This window comes from Fomitopsis serialis (genome assembly GCF_022376445.1).
Source record: "Fomitopsis serialis strain Sig1Antser10 chromosome Unknown B0H18scaffold_144, whole genome shotgun sequence".
NCBI lineage: Eukaryota > Fungi > Basidiomycota > Agaricomycetes > Polyporales > Fomitopsidaceae > Fomitopsis > Fomitopsis serialis.
The window spans coordinates 13,637-34,517 of NW_025955104.1; the positions used below are offsets into that span (position 1 = coordinate 13,637).

At 56.7% G+C, this 20,881-nt stretch overlaps 5 protein-coding genes across 5 annotated transcripts; 2 read left to right on the plus strand and 3 right to left on the minus strand.

The window, feature by feature from the left end:
• Positions 1-360: 360 nt before the first annotated feature.
• B0H18DRAFT_886314 (glycosyl transferase family group 2-domain-containing protein) lies at positions 361-4,962 on the minus strand (the record flags this gene model as incomplete). Its single annotated transcript, XM_048041119.1, has 9 exons — positions 361-399; positions 454-751; positions 805-2,081; positions 2,133-2,226; positions 2,280-2,568; positions 2,620-2,943; positions 3,166-3,328; positions 4,440-4,548; positions 4,712-4,962. The coding sequence occupies 9 exons, from the start codon at positions 4,960-4,962 to the stop codon at positions 361-363; spliced, it is 2,844 nt and encodes a 947-aa protein (XP_047886916.1).
• A 2,240-nt stretch (positions 4,963-7,202) lies between these two features.
• Positions 7,203-8,129, minus strand: B0H18DRAFT_1042992 (uncharacterized protein). Its single transcript, XM_048030649.1, has 3 exons — positions 7,984-8,129; positions 7,466-7,923; positions 7,203-7,398 (listed from the first exon to the last, which is right to left on the minus strand). The coding sequence occupies exons 1-3, from the start codon at positions 8,082-8,084 to the stop codon at positions 7,352-7,354; spliced, it is 606 nt and encodes a 201-aa protein (XP_047886917.1). The 5' UTR covers positions 8,085-8,129; the 3' UTR covers positions 7,203-7,351.
• A 1,725-nt stretch (positions 8,130-9,854) lies between these two features.
• On the plus strand, positions 9,855-11,926 carry B0H18DRAFT_110482 (uncharacterized protein). Its single transcript, XM_048032624.1, has 4 exons — positions 9,855-9,897; positions 9,975-11,078; positions 11,131-11,419; positions 11,467-11,926. The coding sequence occupies exons 2-4, from the start codon at positions 9,980-9,982 to the stop codon at positions 11,723-11,725; spliced, it is 1,647 nt and encodes a 548-aa protein (XP_047886918.1). The 5' UTR covers positions 9,855-9,897; positions 9,975-9,979; the 3' UTR covers positions 11,726-11,926.
• Positions 11,927-13,495, plus strand: B0H18DRAFT_110456 (concanavalin A-like lectin/glucanase domain-containing protein). Its single transcript, XM_048032613.1, has 5 exons — positions 11,927-12,137; positions 12,200-12,368; positions 12,428-12,643; positions 12,702-13,243; positions 13,297-13,495. The coding sequence occupies exons 1-5, from the start codon at positions 12,127-12,129 to the stop codon at positions 13,325-13,327; spliced, it is 969 nt and encodes a 322-aa protein (XP_047886919.1). The 5' UTR covers positions 11,927-12,126; the 3' UTR covers positions 13,328-13,495.
• Positions 13,496-18,430: 4,935 nt separating this feature from the next.
• Positions 18,431-19,835, minus strand: B0H18DRAFT_1108118 (uncharacterized protein; the record flags this gene model as incomplete). The annotated part of the gene is made up of 5 exons (XM_048032735.1): positions 18,431-18,775; positions 18,823-18,918; positions 18,993-19,103; positions 19,168-19,416; positions 19,479-19,835. The coding sequence occupies 5 exons, from the start codon at positions 19,833-19,835 to the stop codon at positions 18,758-18,760; spliced, it is 831 nt and encodes a 276-aa protein (XP_047886920.1). The 3' UTR covers positions 18,431-18,757.
• Positions 19,836-20,881: the final 1,046 nt, after the last annotated feature.

Sequence of the window (20,881 nt, forward strand, 5' to 3'; positions counted from 1 at the left end):
GATTTAGTCCGTTAAGTACACGACTTGTAAACGCACTACTCGAGACAATATGCCGAGGGTGCACTAAAATGTGCTAGATAATAAGCAATTGATGCGGAGACAAACACTGTACTGCAGACAACAAACTGGCGAGAGCGAGCACCGTGGTCTGCGATGCGAACGCGGACACACGACCGAGACGAGCAAAAGAGCGGACGGTACGACATCAACGTACACAAAACGAGCGGGGACGATAAGCCACGATGTCAGGCAAGTGTCCGTGTCCAACGCGGTATCATGGCCGGTGGTATATCGAACAGCGAAAAGCGTCGCGAGAGCACAGGCGGAGGCATGAGGGGACGTGAGCGTGTATACAGACCATCAGTACGAGAACACCATCAGCCACGGGTTCAGCACGACCTGCAGAAACGCAATGAGCATCGCACGCAAGCTGGCAGGGCAACAGCGACTCACCGGGTACAGCAAGTGGCATCCGATCTGGATCGACAACGGGAAGATGACGGCCCATGCTGACCCGTCGATGCGCCATTGCACGGGCACTAATGACGTCGACAGGATGATCAGGGCCGCCGTGAGCAGAATGCAAATCAGCCACGGCACCCAGAACCTCTTGAGGATCTTCGGGATCTCCTCGAAGAAGTTCGACCGCTCGACCTCCTTCTTCGTCGCACCCCACGAGATGTTGTATGAGAACAGGTGGGCGAGAATCGCCTGGCTGACGGGGATCGACAGACCACCGAAGAAGAAGAAGCTGCGCAATACGTCAGTCCTCAGCCGCGACACAACCATCCGCGATGGACTCACAAGTATGGAATCCACATAACGTTGATGAGGAAGGACTTGATCAGCGGCTCCTCGCCGAGACGGTACTGGAGCAGGGTGTAGCCGACGTTCCCGGAGCCGATGAACACGACCGTCGTCGCCAGCCAAATCTCGAACGAGTGCATGTAGTAGCCGTCGACGGGAAGCTCGAAGCCGAGGAGGATGTAGTTGATGACACCGATCGTGATCGAACACGCGATACCGTAGTACGAGAACATGTACGACATCATCGAGAACTTGTAGTGCAAAGGCGCGGACGACCAGAGGAACGAGTGGATCTCCCTCGCGATCGGGCCCTTGCGCCACCACTGAGCGATCGGGTTGAACAGCAGTTCGTTACAGCCGTACGCGTACTTCTGCCACCGGTTCAGCTCGTCGTCGCACGTCAGAGACACACCCTCCTTGAAGCCGCCGAGTGAGTACGTCGCCCACCGGATGATGAACCCGCGCTTCTGGAGCCGCATCGCCATGTCGAAGTCCTCCGACACGTTGCTCTCGGACCAGATCTTCTCCTGGCCGTCCGCGCGGTCGATGAACGCGGCGTCCTGGACGGCCCTCCAGCGGAGGAACGCGTTGTGCCCGACGAACGGCGCGACCTCGCCGTTCGCGCACGCGTACGAGATACATTTGTTGATACGCCGGGTGAAGTACGCGATGCCGTTCTCGAAGTAGTGATGCGCGACCTGCATGACGTCCGACTCGTGCTGGATGACGCCGACATCGGGGCACTCCGCCATCTCGCGCGCCGCGTCCCGGAAGCAGTCCTCCGGCACGATGGTGTCCGAGTCGACGATCAGGATGATCTCGCCCACACGGCACGCACGTCCGTTGGCGGCCCAGGGGCGGAACTTGCGGCCGCTCGACTCGTACACCTCGTCGATGGCCAATTGCAGCGCGCGCTCCTCGAGCTCCCAGTCTTCCGAGTTCACCTTCTCGTCGTCCTCGCCGCCGAAGCCGACGACGCTGGCGTTGCCGCCGTCCCGGTGCTGGTACTGCATGCCGTAGCGCTGCTCCGCGTCAGGTCCGAGTGAGTCGCTCTTCCGGGGGCCGCGCTCCTTCTCCTCCGCGAGCAGCTTCTCGAGGTGCGTCTCGGCGATCAGCGAGAGCCTCAAACCGTAGTTCATGTTCGAGGCCTTCTTGAACCGACCCGCACGCTGGAACCCGTCCGGCGCATCATCGTGCTTCGGCCGCGCGACCCAGCCAATGCCGTGGTTGGCGTAGAACGCTATGCGTGTGTCACGCTCCTCGACCGAGAGCAACTGTCACGCACGCATCAGCGACCCGCACAGCAAGCGTACGTCGGAACTCACCCTGAGACCATCGTCGTTGACGAATATCGTGGACGTACCACCTTGCCGGGCATACGTCTGCATCGCCTTTTTGATTGACTCGATAGATGGCGCCCTGACATCTCCGGTCAACACTCGCACAGCTCATAAGCCCAAATGGGAACTCACAAGACGGTTTCCAGAGACTCCTTGTACACCGGCATCTGAATCGTGATGTGCGGCAGGTCGTTATCCACGATCTTGTTCGGCCGGGGCTTGATGGCGGAATAGTACTTTGAGTTTTCGTGGTACTGCGCGATGGGACCGATGGCCATGGACACGTTCTGGATGATCTGGAGGGCGAAGAAGAGCGAGACGCAGTACAGGAATGGCATCGTCGCCACGAGTGCAAACCGAACGAAGTTGTTGTCGAGCCGCCACTCGGCGAGCAGCGTCTTGAAACCGTTGCCGATGAAGTCTGTGCACGCGCCATTAGCCTCCCAAACAAATCCACAAAGCGTCCACTCACAGACAGAGAGACCCGCTGCAAGCCCATTGTAAATAGGCGCATACAACAACGCGGGTCGCTTCTGGGGGAGCGCGTTGTCCAACTCGCTCATGTCGGGGCCCTCGATGATGATCGTCTTCTTCTTGCCGTACCATGTCCGTATGGTCTTCGTCTTGACAACAGTCTCCTCGACGCCAGCCCCTTTCTCGATGTCGTCCTTGCCCATGAGCAGGCTCATGCGGCCCATGCCGCGAGGGGTGCCGGGGACGCCCGGTGTGCCCGGTGCTGGTGGCAGTTGACTGCTTGATCGACCTGAACGGTAGAGTGAGTTACCAGATCCGGAACCTATATCAAAGAAACGATATCAGCACCGGCACCGAACCAACCCAGCCACGAAGATACGCAAGAAGGGCCCACGAAGGAGAACGGGCCCTCCAAAGTACAGTAGCACTTCATCAAAGGAAAGAAAGCAACTACTACCTACCAAATGTCCTGAAGAGAGATGCACGAGACACCATCCTACGGGAACTAACTAGCTCTCACGTGGTAAAGGGGGTTTTCACTCACCACTGATGCTCGCAGGGTGACTGCTTGAGCTCGCGCCGTGGCTGCCCACTGCGTTTGGTCTTGATCGCCAGAGCAGCTTGATAAGGCGTTCCTCGAAATCGTGGCATGTCGGGATAATGTCGTCGATCGAGTCTGACCAAACGACAAGGACACGCTCGTCACGCTGAGGACAAAACACTGGTAAGCCTCCGTCCCAGATATGCGGTCCAAGCAAACAGAAGCGAATCAGGCAGACAGTCACGAAGGAGATGAGTATCGAAGATTCGAGTCCGAATCAAACGGAATTGGGCGACGAACGCATAGTAAGATGGAAATGAAAACGGCTGGTCCATCCTTGACCTGAGCCGGGAACTGGTCGCTATAAACAAGCTCTCCACACCGCACTAGCATGCAGCCTGGTCTGAGGAAATGCCGCGTTCGGCATTTCATCCGGGCCATCATCTCGATAGAGGACTTGGCTCCTTCATCTCATCCTCCTGGAAGCTCCCACAAAAGCGCCCTATCTGAACACCCGACGACAGAAGGTGCACATACACGCTATGCACCGGAGAATGCGGTGGACAGTTAGAGTCCCTCCACCAGGCAGCATAGCACAGCTTAACCAAGCTTGCACGTCCGGAGGATAGAAGTCCGCAGGGCGGCTCCGGCCGTTTTGGGTATACACCCCGGCCCCCATGATCGACGATCGTAGCAGCGATCACATCCGCGTCGCGGTCACCACCAAAACGCCCCACGACAGTGAGCGACGCGTCGTCCTCGGTCAAGCCATAGACAGAGTGTTGGCCCATAAGCTCCACTTACTCGTCATCACAGCTAACTCTGTATCGTCGGGCCCCACGCCTTTCAAACGCACTTGTACAGCTTTGATATGGACCTTGGCTACGTAGCCCAGGTTGAGCGGCAGTGTCGGGATCATTGTATAACAACGTCCGACGACCTCCGCTCGTATACGCACAAATTTTGTGCAGGGCCCAACAACGTGGATTTAGCTGCAAGAGACGGAATGACAGGCACCCATCTGTGCACCTGACAACTAGCGACACCATCCGCATGTAGAAGAGCCTGTGGCAAGGCAAGTACAGCGGATGCGGCTGTTTCCATGTACCCATCGAACTCTATTTGACGGGGAGCGTCGTTTTCCATCCTACACTGATGCAGCACGAATAAAACGCGCATATATGCATGCAAGAAGCACGAGGAGAAAGAAGAGGGAAAAAAGAAAGAAGAGGAAACGGAGAAAGAGGATACGGAGAGCTAGGCCTGATGAGACTCACCACGAAGGCCGCGTTCTGCTCCTTGTCCGCCGTGGGGAGGTCCATCATCGTCTCAATGATTTGAATACGCGTATTTGCGTCGACGTAGATTGACCTGTCATCGGGGCCACTATAGGACAAAGATACGGTTAGTGCGACTGCTCAACACCACGAGGGCGCTCATGCTGCGGCGGGTTGGCGCGTAGGCATCGGCACGATAAGTCTTGCAAGCATGCACCCGCTGCACACCGACCTCGCCACGCAAGCACGGAAGGCGCGAATGAGCTGCTCACACTTCTGCCAAAGCTGCGTGCACGGATGCGCTGCGGACCTTGATGGCGACGGCCGGGTTCAGCGCAGAGACCGCTGCCTCGAACGGCTCGAGAGCGAGGTTCTCATAAGGGAAGACACGGAATTCGGGGCCATTGTCGACACGGAGCGCGACACCGGCGGAGAGGTTGTCCTCGTTGGGGCGGAACCACGCGTCGCCCTGAGTTTGCTTGAAGATGTGGTGGAGGAAGGCGTCGTAGCGGTCGTAATCCATCGCGGCGGGCTGCGAAGCGATGGTACAGGCTAACGACGAGGTCGGATAAAGAGGGCGGGTCGCCGGGCGCGAGGGCGGGGAGAGGGGAGACGACGGCGGAGGAGAAGAGCAAGCGAATGAAAGGAAAGAAAGGCAGGTGTTCGCACGTCCGGCGAACGGTCGGTGGGGCTCTCCCGCATGTCACCCTTCCCTTATTTCCAGGCGCCAATCTCGGACCCTTCAGGCGCCCCCATTGGTCTTTCCTATTTTTGGGCCGGAGACGCCGCCCGCCGGCCACCAGGCCGCCCTTATCGTCCGCTAGCCGGCCTATGCCGGGTCGAGGCGCCGTGCCACAGCCCCGCGCCCGCCCTCCGTCCGAGCCGCCCCGCCTGCAGACGTCGGCGAGGCGGACGGCGAGCGACGGGCGGACGGCAACCGCCGGCCGCATGAGCAGACGAGCAGGGCTTAACCATCGAAAGTTGTTGCCTTGGAAGATTCGCAGCATTGCGCAGCCTCTCTATCTCGCCTCCCGTAATTTATTTCTCACATCACCTCGTCGCTCGGATACGATGCGAAATCCGTCACGTACTGGCAGCCACATTCAGGTACGGGTCCGCCGTGCGACTGTCGCCGACGTAGCTCGGCCTCCATGTGCGGGATGCATTGCCTGTGTTGGTCTATCGCAGGTTGTATACTGCCTCAGGTCGTGTGAGGTGCTACTTCGCGATCCTCAAAGGCTACCTCCACTCTATCTGCACGCCAAGCAGGCTCTGTATGTAACCGTACCCACGCCCGCACGATAGACAACTTACAGGAAACGCTCTAGCTGTGCTAAGCTCTATCTTAATATGCCCGCTTCGAACTTCGAAGCTGGTCCGAAGCGCACGTCGACAACGTCAATGTCCTTCCACCGGTTCGCAACCATGTACAGTACATTCCAGAGTGCGAACTCGCCTTGGCTCTTGCATTCTTTCCAACCCGAACAGGGTCCCATTCCAAGATACGTACAGCCACTGGCCGGCTCAGAAGGAAATCTTCGCAAAGACGCGCCACACCTTGTCACGGTGTGAATTGACCTTGTTCGCCTCAGCGCTTCAATTCCTCCATCGAGCGACACCTCTCGGGCCCCCGTAAGCACTCCTCCATCCTCCAATCCTCGTGTCCCGGAAACCACACACGACCCTGCATCCCCATTCCAGCCACCGCCCACGAGCGCACCACGCCCGGCAGAAACCAGCCCCTGCGCCTTCGTCACGTTGGACGTCATCTCCTCCCGGGCTCGGACGTTTTTCGCAGCAGGCACTCGCGCCCGTTCAGGCAATGCAGGCGCCCGAGACCCCGGCGACCGCCCGCACTGCCCGGTGGCGAGCAACGGTACGGGACCGAGGAAGCACCGCAGCGGCGTTGGGATCACGGACGGACACACGCCTCGGCGGCCTGGCCGAAGTGATGGTGATCACCGATCAGCTTGATCTCCGCAAGATGAGATCGCATGGATGGCGTCTGGACTTGCACTCAGCGGGCTGCGCCTCGCCGCTCTGGACCAGACACGGCGCGAGATGCGGTGTGCACGACATTCGAACTACGGGGATCCGTCGAGGATGTTCTGGTCTGGAAACGACTGTTTGGATCTTCTGGTGGAGGAACTTTTGCGTTTCGCAGCGGCGAGCTTGAGCTTGAGGAACCGCAATTCATCTTGCAATTGTTCCACTCATTCTCCTCCGGGCCGCTTACGTCAGGCGCGCCGTAATGAAAGATCAGTAACGCAATGCATTACATACTGGTCCGCTGGCGAATGCTGTATGTGAGTAACGGCTGTCGATCAACCTCCCTAGAATGTAGTCTATTGCGTTCGACATACGTACGAAGGTGGAAATGAATGGCCCGACAGGGGCTGACAGAACACCGCGACCCTCCAGAATGGAATGCGCACAGAGTTCGTGAAGAGCGGAAATTAACATAGCTCCCCAAAGGGCAGCTTCCCATTTACAGTCGCACGAGCGACCTGGACCCGCACGGATATCGCACCCGCCTTCAAGTTTAATGAACGGTCGAAAGCCAAGCCGTGGTATGTGCACGGCGGAACAGCCACGCGGACGCGCAACGCCTACGTGCGTACCCTGGCACCTGCCGTGTGCACAGCCTCGAACAGAGGACCTCGGCTAGTAGTTAGCCTTTCAAGTGTGCTGCCGCGTGCCGTGCAAACATACCTTTGCAGTACGGGAATCGTGACTCGAGTCGGACAGTGCGCGATCACCTTCAAAATTCACAGTTCATGCAGAACGTTCATGATCGACAACTGGCGACATATACACGGCGCACGCCAGCCTGCTCGTGAACATACCTTTTACGCCCTCACTGCTCTGGAGCATACATGTCTGTCCCTCCTTCACGCGAGCGGCCCCGAGGCCTACCGGCAGGATTCCGACTGCCTGAGCATCCTGAGGCCACGACTAGCTGTTAGTTCGTTCACCGATCGAGGGCACTGGCAGAAGCCGATCGACGACTCACCTTTCACACTTGCAGATCCTCGTGAACCAGCTCGATGTCAACCCTATCTTGTGCTCCTGCTGGGAACCACCAAGACTTGGTGTCGAGCCGGTTAGTACTCCCGGGACTGGCGAAGTGAGCTGGAAGACGTCATAGCGTGGAAGTCGGGGGATGCGCCCGCGGCCGGTGCGCGAAGATGACTGGCTTGAGCAATGTATGTGTGTAGGTGTAGAGGTGAGAACGTTAGGCCCGGTTCGTTTGACACCGCGTGCCTGCGCTGGTGCAGTCCAGAATGGCATGGTACGGTTCGCTATCCCCTGGCTACCTTGTCTGCTGTTGCGGATTTGTTTGACACCGGGGGAGTATGTTGCCGTCGCGGTAGGTCCCTGTGCTCGTCGCAGATGCGGCCATTCGCGACATGAGAACGGCATTGATTGGGCTCTCAGGCTCGGCCTCCTCTTTGATAGTTGATATGTTTGATCTGGACCACCGCTACATGATAAGCAATTCAACAATTAAATCGACCGTTGCTCGATCCACAGTGTGACTTGCTGTGCGTGAAGGAGTTCAGATCCTTCATATGCCGCCGTATATGACTCTCGAATCTGGCTGTTCTGCACTGCAGAAACCGCGAACCTAGGTCGATGGAACATGGCAGTCTTAAGCTTGAATTAGTTGTCCTTCCGCAGAAACCCTCCTCCCCCCAGTGATGCGCCACGGTGTTCCTCGATCGATCGACGGCGCTCCACCTCCACCCTCCCCAGGTCCCCAGGCCTGGCCCGCCTCCGACCCCGGCCCCGGCACAACCTGTGCCGTTGACTGCTCCTAAATATTATTGGCGACCGCCTTATTGGTGGGGCAGAGTGACCAAGTGCGCAACTGGTGCGCCAGCATGGGAGCGGCGCGGGTACCATGGCAGCCAGGCCCAGCCCGGCGTGTTGCTGCCCGCAAATCCGCTTTTGGGTCGCCAGACTCTTGTTATTGATTGCAATCACGAGGCTGGGTGAGAATCGGAGAATCTGTCTCTGTTTGGCGCCACATCTGTGAAGACGCGACGGACCGGCGACGAACGCGTTTACTTGATAGTGAAGTGGCGAACTCAACGTTCAACCAGCGTAGTGTATGATGGACAAGTCCACGACACTAGCACAATACTATCGCGGATGAGGACGGTATGGCTGGGGAGGCGCGGCGATAAGTCGCCTTGCCAGAGACGAGTTGTTAGCGCGCGCCTCTATTGATGGAGATAACAAGATGGTACATGCCGATCAGTGACTAAAGAAGATATATCAAATGTCTGCGGTCTGACACCGTGCCGCAAATATTCTCATTTTTGCACCGTATCGCGAGGGACAGGTACTGTCGTCTTGGTGTCGCCGGATGTGTGTGGCGAGACCGACACTGTACTGATGGAAGTATGCAACAGCGTCGACGTCATCGCAGAGGTCATTGCACCCGCGACGCGCTCCCGAAAACACGCTAAATCGGGATCGGGCGCATAGCGACGCCCACGCGAGAAAGGCTATTTACGTAGGGACCCCGGAAGTCCCTCGCGTACCTCGGTGTCCGATTCATAATTGACGTCACTCCCAAATTGGACGCAGCGGGCTGATACGGGCGCGTCTGGCCCAGATTGGACAGCTGCACAAGCAACGCGTGCGAATCGCATGCAGCAGGCGAAACCGCACGAGCAAGCACGTCGCCGTGGCCGACGACTACGACGGCGAGCGGGGAATGGAGACTAAGGGCAGCAAGGCGGAGGCGAGGGCGAGAGCATAATTTGAACTCGGGCAACGTGGTGTCGGGCAGGAGCCCTTTTCGCCAGTGGCGACAGCGTGCGGAGCAGCCTGCAAGAAAGGTCCGGGGGCTGTAAGATAGGCCGGAACCGCACATATCGAGGAAGCGATGATTAGGGTCCGTGTGACTGCAGTCTTATAAGTTACATTCGTCGAGTGCTGAGCGCGACGCAGAGCCTGCAAAGTAGTGGCAAAGCACACCGACGAAGTGGCAGAATGACCAGTCGATGGGGAATACGCTATGGACACCGGTTGGATGCCGCAAAAGGAAGATGTTTAATCGAGCTGATCGGGCTCGACTGGATGGCGTGGGATACTCAGTCGAAGTTCAGAATCGGTCTCTTCCGGTGGTTGCGCTCGATCTCCACCTGAGTGTATTCTTTGTCGAGACTGAGGGCATTCATACTGATTCTCAGCAGGTGTTAGAGTCAATGAGACGTGTGAAGTACAGTGAAGACCTCCAGCTTGCTTGAACTGGGCTTGAAACTGCGATTTCTGTTGTGAGTGACACGCCACTTGGGCCGAGGAGCCGGCGGTACAGCGGGACCCCAGATAGCGGGCGTGCGAGTCGATGGAGCGGGAGAATTGATGGAGGCCTGGGCAGCAGCGCCTCGCTCAAGTCGACATCCTCGCTCGTCGCTTTTCGCGTCCATATCCTCCGCAAAGGCCTGTGAGTCGTCCCGCTCCCGCCCTGCGTCCGCAGACTTAGACCACCCAACTTGCACTCACACTCTTTCTTTCTCCCAGCCACCATGTCCGCCTACCGCAGACGGGACAATGCGGCCTCCGGCTACTCGAGCGCGGACGCCTATCGCGCCGTCCCCAGCACCTCTCCGTCCCTCCAACATGCACGCGCCGTGAACAGCAATGGCGCCGCATCGTCCTCGGAAGAAGACCACCTCACGTCCCAGGCCACATCGCCAGCACCAGTCGCGAATGTGTTCGTGCGCACCCGCGCAGGCTCTCGCTCTCGCCCGCGCCGCGATTCCCAAGAACAGGGCGGCGAGCCGCTTAGCCCCCCACGCCCCGGGTTCCTCGCCGGCGACCGACGGTCGTGGTCCGCATCAAGCGGGGCTAGCGAAGCCGAAGGCAACAGCGACTCTGATGTCCCCGCGGCAGGCCTGGCCGGGGTAGGCGCCGGGGCTTCGCAGTCCGCGCGCCCACCGGCTGGTACAAATGCAGGACGTGTTCCCGTCCGCGGTCACGATCGTGTCCGCAGCAATAGCAACAGTCAACAAGCTGGTCGCTCTCCCGCCGTCGCCCCCCAGACCCGTGCCCGCAACCACCGCCGACGCTCAAGCATGGCCAACGAGTACGCCTATGCCGGGTCTGCAGGCGAGGAGGAGCCCCAGTCGCCATCGTCGCAGGGCCACTCGTCGTTCGGTATCAGCAACCCCTTTGGCACACCGAACGACACCCCGCGCAACTCCTTCTACGGCGCACAAGGTGCACCAGCCGTGCCCGAGAAGATCAACCGCTCGCCCCCTTCGGCGTTCCCCTCCTTCCCCTTCCAAAGCCATGCAGGCAACCCCGACCCCGGCACCGTCATTCCCGGCATTGGGCGGCGTGAGTCGCTAGACTCTCTCGCTGCCCTCGCGCAGAACGGCCAGATCCTACACACTCCTGCCAATCTCAACAACCACCCACTTTCCCCGCCCGGAAGCGGCACCGCCTACCCCACTGGCGCTGCCCCGGGCGGCTACGGCCTCGTTGAGGAGAGTGAGGACCTCGGTCGTCCCTTCGCTCCTTTCATGGGCGACGTCCCCGAGCGCGCGCAGACGCCATCCAGTGCCGGCAGTCAGCTCTATCGCAACTCTGCCGCCGCGGCCGTATCAGGCAAGGGCGAATACGGTCAGTAGCCGCTGTTCCCCCTACTGCTACTCGCAGTCGACCCAAAAGTAAGCTGACTCTTTGTATTATTCATCTGAAATAGGCAGCGACAACGGCCATGGGCTTCCACGGACCGGCAGCGGGCAGCAGATCAGCATGCGCGCGCCGTTCCTCAGCCCTGCAAGCCGTCCGACGAGCAGCCTATGGGCACCTCCGAGCTTCCCGTATGCGTACCCGCCTGGTAGTGGGAGCAGCACGGCTTTGGGCGGCTACGCGGGCAGTGGTATTTTGGGCCAGTACTCCAGCTACGCCGACATCCAAGCGCAGCTCCGCAAGAGCAAGCCAATAATGCCATCGTCGAAGTGAGCGACACTCACCTTTGTCCATCGCCCATACTCATTCTCCTCAGGATCTCGCAGAAGCTGACGAAGGAGGACAAACCGTGGTTGTTGCAGAAGGACAGCAGGTCGCGCGCGAGCTACTGGCTGACCCTCGCCGGTGTCTTCGCGGGCATTGCGGGCGCGGCGGTCCTGTGCTACTTCACCTGGGTCGACACGTACTTCCTCGCGGATAGCCAGGTGTGCTCGTACTTCTACGACGACTTCAGTGGTGGCCTGGATACGACGAACAATTGGAACACGGATAACGAGCTGGGTGGTTTCGGGTGAGTAGTCGCTTTTTGGACGCATATAGTCGAGTGCGGTTCCGCATCGAGGGCATAGAGCCTGGTGTGGGCCTTTGTTGGGACGCATATAGTCGGGTGGGGTTGTCGGAGCGCATACAGTCCAGTGTGTGGGTGGCGGGAGCAGGATGCGTTCGCGACGAGCCGCTGCAGTGGGCGTACGATTGCTTTTTTAGGCAGCCGCTGGTATGCGACAAATTTGGGTTGCTATCGGACGAAACCGGTGTACATCCAGGTCATGGTCCGGATGGAATCCACATCAGGCCTCTCTGCCTGGTTTGAATCTTGTCACTAGACGGGGTTTGTGAGCGTGCACTCGGGTGGGCACAGGAATGTCCATACTTTGCTCACCAGCCTTTGGGGCGTTGAATCTTCCTCATTTCGCGGATGGCATACTGGTCATAAGATCTGCCTTGCGTTGAACTCGTCCGCATCATGCTGACGATATTATTTCTGGCAGCAATGGCGAGTTCCAAATCACGACTGACGACTCTACGAACTTGCACGTCACGAATGGCCAACTATACATCACCCCGACGCTCACCAGCGACAATCTCGACGGTGGCTATCCGGCGATCTTCGACGGCGGTTCATTCGATTTGGGTGACAGTTGCTCGACAGATAACACGGTCCGTACACTTTTTACCACTCTCGCGTGTGCCAGTACGTTGACATACTCTCTTCGCAGACTGCGTGTTCGATCAAGTCGTCCAACGACACCGGTACCGTCATCAACCCCGTCACCTCGGCTCGTATCAACACGAAGGGCCACTACCAGCTCAAGTATGGCAAGGTCGAGGTCGTGGCCAAACTTCCTCAGGGTGACTGGCTTTGGCCTGCCATCTGGATGCTGCCCAACAGCACCGACGTGTACGGACAGTGGCCGATGTCTGGCGAGATCGATGTACGTAGACATGCTGGGGACTTGTCCCACGACCAGTACTGACTTCCAAACGTCGTAGATCATGGAGGCTCGTGGCAATGCAGCGTCCTATGCCGGCCAGGGAGTGAACTACGTGCGCTCGTCGCTGAACTACGGCCCGCTGGCAGCGTTGTACACCACGCTGTACGGATGGTGGAGCGAGAAGCAGTCTACGTTCGCCGACGACTTCCACACGTACACACTCGAGTGGACGGAGGACTTCATGCGGCTCTACGTCGACACGCGCCTCGACGCCATGCTCACGGTCAAGCTCCAGGGCAAGAGCGGCAAGAGCTTCTTCAACCGCGGTGGTTACCCCAGCACCACGCAGAACGGCTCTAGTGAGGCCGTCGTCTCTAACATATGGGAGCAGGCAGGCGGAGGCCCGAATGCGCCGTTCGACCAGGAGTTCTACCTGCTTATTGACTTGGCCGCTGGAGGTACGAGCGGGTGGTTCCCTGACAACGTCGGTGGCAAGCCGTGGTATGATGGCTCGGACTCGGCTATGCGCGAGTTCGCGGAGGCGCAGGCGACATGGTCGGGCACTTGGCCGTCGAGCACCGACGACCGGTCCTTCAGGATGTGAGTGTTACGTGCGCTTGCCTATGATAATCGATGCTGACGTTGTGTCCTAGCAAATCGGTCAAGATGTCGAAGCTGTGCTGATTGTGTTTACGGGCCCTCTCGAATCCTCTCCGCTTGCTCTACCATTGCTCTCGAACATCACCATGCTTCCGCTCCCAGCATCCAACATCTGTCTCATTGTTCGCCAACTTGTGTGTATACCCTGCGGGGGCCTACTGCTATACATCGCCACGGACATCGACGATCGCGAGGCGAAACGAAATTCGGACTTTTTCCTTGCCGTTGCTACTCTACCGCTCGTACCTACTTACACGTCTGCATACGCGGCCAGACACGGACTCTCCTCTCCTCTCTTCTCTCCTTGCGCACCTAGACTGTCATACTAGTGTAGCAGCCAGCGCGCTCGTCGTGTGACGATGCCGCTGGCTTCAGTAAACTCCCCGCATCCTCGCTCGTGTCTCGTAACCTCCTCCTCGTATGTCTGTTGTCTATTACATATCTCCTGTTGTCCATGCCGTTGGGGTATGTACGACGTTTTGGGTTCCTTGTGCTCGGGGCAGGGCCTGTCCATTCGTTATTTATCACGATCGTCAATTCATGCGGTGCATACAAGACCGATTTCTTGTTCGCTTCGCTTGCGAACCGTTCTTGCTACAGTTGTTATTCGAGTGGTATTGTTGGTAAATAGAGTCTGTTGTTGTTTATGGTGTCGTATTAGGTGCCATTGGCGTCACTTGCGACCTCTTGCGACGCTTTGCGCTGGAGTAGTGGTGGATGTCCGATTGTGTTCGTGTAACGATCAATCTCGCTTCGAGCCTTGAGGTACGCCGGTGCGTAGGCCTAGGCCTGGACAGTTAGCGTAGCGCCTCGAGTATTCAACTCAGTGAAGCTTTGAAGCTTGCCAGTGGAGCGTTGCAGCACACATACGACTACCATCGTACGTGACAGCCGAGATGCGACGTAGTCCTTAGCTACCAGAAAACTAGTTCATATACAACGAATTGCCTACGGGCGAAGGCTCAAAATCTGCCCATCGCCCATGTACTATAGCTATTGTACAGTACCGAGCCTGAGCCAGTCACTGAGGCACTCATATTGCCAAGCTGGTGGGAGACAATCGGCAAATTTTTGAGCCTGACCCGCAGCCAGGCAGTGGGGATAGTCCCCTTCCGGCCTTTGAGTCCAGGTATAGACGCATCTCCGAGATGTGCCCAGTCCCCTCGAGCGCGCACAATTTACTAGAAAGCGCTCAGATGTGTGGAAGACGGACGCATTTCAACGAAAGTGGACGCCGTTCTGATGTGCTCGTCCCACCCATATGCTCGCCTAGCGTCAGGAACCGGGGTAAGCGAGGCCCATACCGTATGGGCGGTTACACACTCGGGGCGGTGGATAATCGTGATGAGTAACGCTGGGAATTTCGGTGAGGGTGCATAACATAAGTTACTTATGACGAGATGTCTAGGGCGGTTTGGACATATTCAGAGTACTAACTTAGTGTCCGTGGGCGTTCGGTTCACGTTCATCCTCGACGGACTGATTTGCGAATGCAAGTGGAGCACATCTGACTTTAGACGAGTCATGGAGCGTGAACTTACATGAGTTACACATGACGCAGGGTCTGTATGTAGTCAGTCTTATTGCTGCCAGCGGAGCCCCGAACAGGAGCGGGTGAGCGGGATACCTTGGCTACGACATCGGTGTGTATGTCATCATAGAGCGAACCATCCATCTCGAGGATGCGAAGATGCAGCATAGGTTCCACAGTCCATACCTTGTTACTATGGCATGTATGGCACGAACGAAGCTGTGGACTCGGTGTTTCGTTTCCCAGGGACCCTCCAGCCAGTGTCGTCACGGTGTGAAGATTTGAACGTATGATGAAGCACTGGTTTTGCATGACGGGACGTGGTAATCCTCATACCAAGACATCCACGTGAGGGGTCTTTGTCGAACCTAGGTCGAGATGTCAATTGATCTGAACGCGACTAGTACCCGGACCTACTGAACGTAGATGCAGGACATCTGCAACCATGTTGGCACTCGCACTGATGCACTAACTCTTTGCTCTTTGCTACAGCTTGATATAGTAGTCTTGCGCGTACTACGTGCCCGCCTACCGAACCTGTTTGACTGGCGGTCAAGCTTTCAAGTTGTCGGTCGGTGGTGATCATGGGGGCGACAACATATGTACCTGCTATGTAGTAGCGATTGCGCCCGTTGAAAAGTCGCTCCCAACGGTGATCATCGTCGTCGGCAATACTGGCAATCTAATACAATGAGCTTCTGAGTAATGCCGTCTTCCCCAAGACGTGCCGTAAACACCGCTACTACCGATGAACGCACTGGTACTTTCTGGAAGGCTGGTGTAGGCCGCGATGTGCTCGGCCTACTACGCCGGGTATCCAGGGTACGTACCTGAGAAATGAACGTGGGGTAACATAATCTTGTCCGCATACGTATATCCTCGTACTCGCATTTATTGCACCCTTGGAGCGGAACCGAACCTAGAAGGCATGTCGTGGGACAGAGAAGTATCACCCTCGGATGATCTACGTTCCGCAGACGATGACTTGGCAGTGAATACAACAATTCTTCTGAGGGTGTTCGAAACCGGTCAACCATAGGTAGCAACATTACTACTGCCGTACCTTGGAAGATGAGGTTACAACAGTGTGAGTAGATCTGGAAGCTAGCGGACCTGGTGCGTTCGGAAGGCGGCTGTTAGGTAGGCGCCCCAAAGCTGTATCCAGGTATGGTTTTAAATGAGAAGAACCGCGATTTTGGATATCTACTTACCTATGGAGAGCAATCTATTACCACCGTCCTGCCAAAATGCAGGATGAGCGACTCCGTATCGTGCGTAGTCTGCATACACTCAAGTACTGTGGCGACCGACAGCAATTTAGTCACAAGCGCCGTGCTTTCAGGTCTGATGTCCTTCGCTGCATGAAAAAAAATGTAGACGTATATGCCGAGCACAGCTTACCAACCTGACCTGGAGGATGCTGATATCAGAACGACCTTGCTGGTAAGGGAGGAGAGTCCACGCAAGGAGTAAGACGAAGGAAAGTCCTCTGACGATCACAGAGGTAGGAGAGGAGAACCTGAGCCTCGCGGAGTTGTTGCTAGCGTCATTGAGCCTCCTGCGATCGGACAAGGACATCGCACCGTGGCTTCTCATCCAACGACGTGAGCCGCTAAGTGTACGCAGAGTCCGCCTTTATGTAACTGAGTACATCGAGCATAATCCGACCCACTTCCTCATGGACAATGACGCCATGTGCAGGCCGTCATCCTGCCGCAGATGGCCCCGGCTCCGTCGAGACGCAGGAGCGGGCATTACTCATGGTCCTAGCCCCCACACTTGCTGAATTCCAATGTCTGCTTAAGTGGGAAAATATGGTCAGAGTGGCGTCGATGCGAGGACTTGCTGGCTCGTCACGCACCGGTTACAAAGGCCTGTTGCCAAATTGCAGACCACCTCCCCACTGGCACGACGCTTGTGTAGCGCTTCGGCGTCGACCACCCTGCGACTCACTTGCATTTCCGGAGACAGAAGCACTGTGCTAGTCCTTCGTAAACCGCAGGAATACCAGTGTGACTCAAGCTAGCCTATGTACTTGACCACCGGACTCAGTGAGGAGTGGAGTCCGAAGCGGAGACCGTGGATGCGGAGGCTGGAGCGCAACTTCGAGGGTAAAGGTTTGCCGCGGTTCGAGGGATGAGTTCGTCGGTTCTCAACAGCTTGAACGAACTGGCTCACCTGTTCACAAATATTTGACTGGATACCTCTTGATTTGTCGCCACGAAACTGTTGTCAAACCATAGCTACAGTCTCTAAAAAGCTGGGCTGCATGAAAGGCGGCTCGTGGCCGTGAATCAGAGGGTTGTGGTACCGACAACTTGAAGGGAGTGGGGATCATATGTTGCGAGAGGGCACGGGCCATGTGGCGGACAGGCCAACCTACTACTACGTGGTCAACGAGACTGCTCCCACGACCGGACCCGAAGTGATGGCACAGAAGGCAATCAGTCTATTCCTAGCAATTATCCATCAGGCAAGCGTGACGGAACCGAGAGAAGGTCCACACAAGGGAAGTTCGGCAACTTGAATAACGACGACGCCTTCAAGTTATAAACGTGACTTTGCTGACGGCAAAAAAGACTTCTGCAATGGTTTCGAGAGTGCGTCGATGACTGTCTTCGTGCCACGTACGGCTCATTCTCTATCGAGACCTGTTTTCGGCCTTGCACTGCCTAGTATTCTGTAGGTGCACGTCTGTCCCAGTAGCGCGACGCACGAATCTGAGCAAATGATACTTACATTTTCAAAAATTCTGCCTATCTCAATCTCAAGCAGCGCTGCCTGGCTCTGACGTCAAATTGCTGCTATGCTCACCACGTTTATTGAGGATTATAGTCATGACGAGCCTGGCCAAGCTCTATCCGAGTCGGCGCTCTGCCGTGTGGCGGATGCCCGCGGCGCCGGTCACGATGACCCTTTATCTCTGCTTCCTTCGACTCGCTATGCGGCGAGACTCGGACGCACTTACAAAAATCCTTTCCTCGCGCCGTAATGAATCTCTGTATGAAAAATATCAGGGCCAAAGCCGCGACTCCCGCAAAAGTATGCCGAGCGTAAAACATACCAGAGTATGCTCTGACGGTGGTTAGTGGGGGGCCTGCGTCCTGGCATCTCCATCGAACATGACTTTGACCTCCCGTGTCTTGCCTTGAATTGTGGTCAACTCAATACCCCGCCCACATGCAGGGCGATGCCTAGGTTCGATGCGACCTTCGGAGCTCAGCAGGTAGATCATCACCTCAGGGACGTCCGTCACGAAGCTGTCATATACCCGGTCAGCGATTTGCCGACGGGCGGTTCAGTCTTCCGGACGTCGGCCGCGGCCACCGGGGCCATTCATTCCCTTGTGCGATGGTTGTGAGAGTGGCATCATACGTGACAGCAGGGTCTTCTATCAGGGATCGTATACAACTGATATCAGGACGTAGACGTACGAACGGAGGCCTGAGGGAAGCAAGTTCGAGCGACTTTCTTCTGGCGCTCGGAACCTAGCGCCTTGGGTACAGGCGGTGCAGAAAGAAGTCAGGCTACTTAGGAAATCCCGACGAGTGATTCTTAACACTCGCCTACGTTCTTCAGTGCTGATACACCCTCGGAGGCAAGGCTGCGGACTGCCCAATCATGGGCTTTCTTTTTTCCCAACAGTGACATTCGGGGAAGTCGTGAGGCCTAGTCTGGGCGCGATCATGATGACAGAATGAACAATCAAGCAGGTGTGACGTAACTGCAGAACAAGCCGTACATCGCGAAACGAGCTGAGTAGAAAAGGGAGGGTCTGCGGTGATACACGATTTTTTATGGTTACAATTGCTCACGGAAGGCAGTTGAATGCCATCGATACAAGTGAACGACTGAGACGAAAGCACGATAGCAGATGAAGGGAGGGGATGGTCGTCTAGCCAAGCCGTAAACCAAGGATGTCGTCATGGGCTCGCAGGATCCTAAGCGTTTATGAGACACAGACTCATCCGAAAGGAATTGAACATACTGTGTCCCCGTCCGCAGGCAACTGGCGTGAGGGGTGGTTGGAATCGGTGGCCATGTAAGCGAAAATTGGCGACAGACCCACTCTGCGGAACCCGGCCTGAAAATAGTCATGGTCAATACGAACCCAAGAATGAAATAGGAAAGACACAATTGGAGTGGCGGAAAACCTACCTTACGGGCGAATCTAAGGTTACGTCTCAGATACAGCGTTTCAACAGGCGTCCCCTTGTACTCCGGCTCAAGGCGAGGAGCGGTAGGCCGCGTTAGCACTACCTTCACGCCCTATAGAAATCCGGGACTGAGAAAGGGCCGTCACGCAGCTGTGTGATCGGACGGATTGACTCACCTCGTCACGGAGCACTTGTAGGAGCGCCTGAAGTGCCCATTGACCAATTCCGTGTCGGCGAAAATCCTCGTGTACCATGAGAAAGTCGCCGCGTGGGTCCTTGTCGACGCAGGAAAGTACTGCGACCTTCGTAGCCTTGGCACTCAGCTCTGGTCCGAAGATCTTTGTGCCGGCGTCTCGGCCGGTCATCCACCTGTCGCGCAAGCGGCCATCGTTTTCGTACAGGAGAGCAAATATTTCTTCTAATTCCTAGCACCCAAGGAAGTGTCAATACCTGTCGATTTCACCGCTCGATGAAGCAGTGCCTTTACCTGGCCGCCATACTCGGACATTTGAAGATCCTCATGGAAATCTTCGAGATAATTTCCATTCACGACTCGGTAGGTGAGTTGGGCGACCTGTCGGCCGTCTGCCGTCTCTATTTTAGCCTTATAGTACTGGGCAAGTAGCGTGAGTTTCGGATCGATACAGTCAAATGGAGGTGGCGGTACTCTGAGCCATGGTTCGAATTGATTGCGCAGCTCACGCTGAACCTGGAAACCGACGCGATAGGTGACACCCTTCAGCCTGCCAAGCCCATTGAAGTTTAGCTGAGGATCAGACGATATCTCGCGTTCGGGGACCCCCTTAGCATCGGGAAAGGAAGTGAGTCCTGCCTGTTCTTGCATTATCTGTGAAGTGTCAGTGAGATCAGTAGCGGATATGCAGGGAGACAACGCACATGTAAGTTTAGAACGCTGAGGGAGGATACAGCACGGCGGGCTCTTCAGGACCAAGTCTGACGATGCATGCTGCTTTAAATACAAGTGTCCGAAAAGAAGCACCAGGATTTGTTGGTGCGTGTTGTATGATTCTGTGTAGCCATGCTGCAAAATTGCCCGCAGCGCATACTAACCCGACCGCTAGGATTGTGCGGTGCCGCGGGAACAAACACCCGTATCTCCACGTCGTACATCCAATCAGACCCATCGACGAGCGGCTGTGATTGACGGATCTCCCCTGCCAGTTGTGCATCCCCTGTATACTTCCGCTTGCTGCCATACTCAGGAAAGGCTCGTCTGGTGCACGAGTCGCTTAGCTCGATGCTCGGACCAAGTCGGCTACCACGCCGATTCCGTCTGCATGTCCGAGGGAACCGGCTCTCTATGTTTCAATTCTCCCGCGAAGCTGTTGATAATTAAGCAGGACTGTCTGTACGTACGCTGAGACCGGCACGGTCCGACTCTTGCATCTGGACCAACTTGTCTACCTAGTCACTTAGCTCAACGACCATACCCTGCATGAGAGGACACGGGTGACTTACATCAGGCCGAATGGGCCTCAGGCTCATGGGAGCCATATGAGGAACCGGCGGTGGGAGACACCGCGGCAGCGGCGACGTGACCGTGTGTTCTTATTTGATTACGTAAGAGCGGTTCGAGAGCGCCACAAAGCGCTCACACCCGCATCCTCGCCTTCCTTCTTGCCTCGTGCAGTCGCGTGAGGTCCATTCTGCCAACGCACCGGAAGCACCGTAAGTGCGCTCGGTACAGCCATTCGCGATAAGAACCGCATCTGGCGCCCCCAGCTTGGCCTCTCATTTGTAACATTGAAGCCTACGGGCCCGGCCCCGGAGCGAAGCAAGAACATGTGAGTCCCATGTGAGGTTGTGCAGTGTGACGATGGAAATCAGTTGACGTCTTTTCGTCCAGCATTGCATGTGGCAAAACGGCCA

What these genes read in the sequence shown, in the direction of transcription:
- B0H18DRAFT_110456 (XM_048032613.1), top strand. An exon ending in GTTGCTCGACAGATAACACG is followed by an intron (nt 12,369 to 12,427) that starts GTCCGTACACTT and finishes CTCTCTTCGCAG; the next exon opens with ACTGCGTGTTCGATCAAGTC. An exon ending in CGATGTCTGGCGAGATCGAT is followed by an intron (nt 12,644 to 12,701) that starts GTACGTAGACAT and finishes CAAACGTCGTAG; the next exon opens with ATCATGGAGGCTCGTGGCAA.
- B0H18DRAFT_1042992 (XM_048030649.1), bottom strand. Translation starts at nt 8,084, where the DNA reads ATGTTCCATCGACCTAGGTTCGCGGTTTCTGCAGTGCAGAACAGCCAG. An exon ending in TCTGAACTCCTTCACGCACA is followed by an intron (nt 7,924 to 7,983) that starts GCAAGTCACACT and finishes CTTATCATGTAG; the next exon opens with CGGTGGTCCAGATCAAACAT. An exon ending in GAGCTGGTTCACGAGGATCT is followed by an intron (nt 7,399 to 7,465) that starts GCAAGTGTGAAA and finishes ACGAACTAACAG; the next exon opens with CTAGTCGTGGCCTCAGGATG.
- B0H18DRAFT_110482 (XM_048032624.1), top strand. Translation starts at nt 9,980, where the DNA reads ATGTCCGCCTACCGCAGACGGGACAATGCGGCCTCCGGCTACTCGAGC. An exon ending in ATCAGGCAAGGGCGAATACG is followed by an intron (nt 11,079 to 11,130) that starts GTCAGTAGCCGC and finishes CCCAAAAGTAAG; the next exon opens with CTGACTCTTTGTATTATTCA. An exon ending in CCAATAATGCCATCGTCGAA is followed by an intron (nt 11,420 to 11,466) that starts GTGAGCGACACT and finishes CATTCTCCTCAG; the next exon opens with GATCTCGCAGAAGCTGACGA.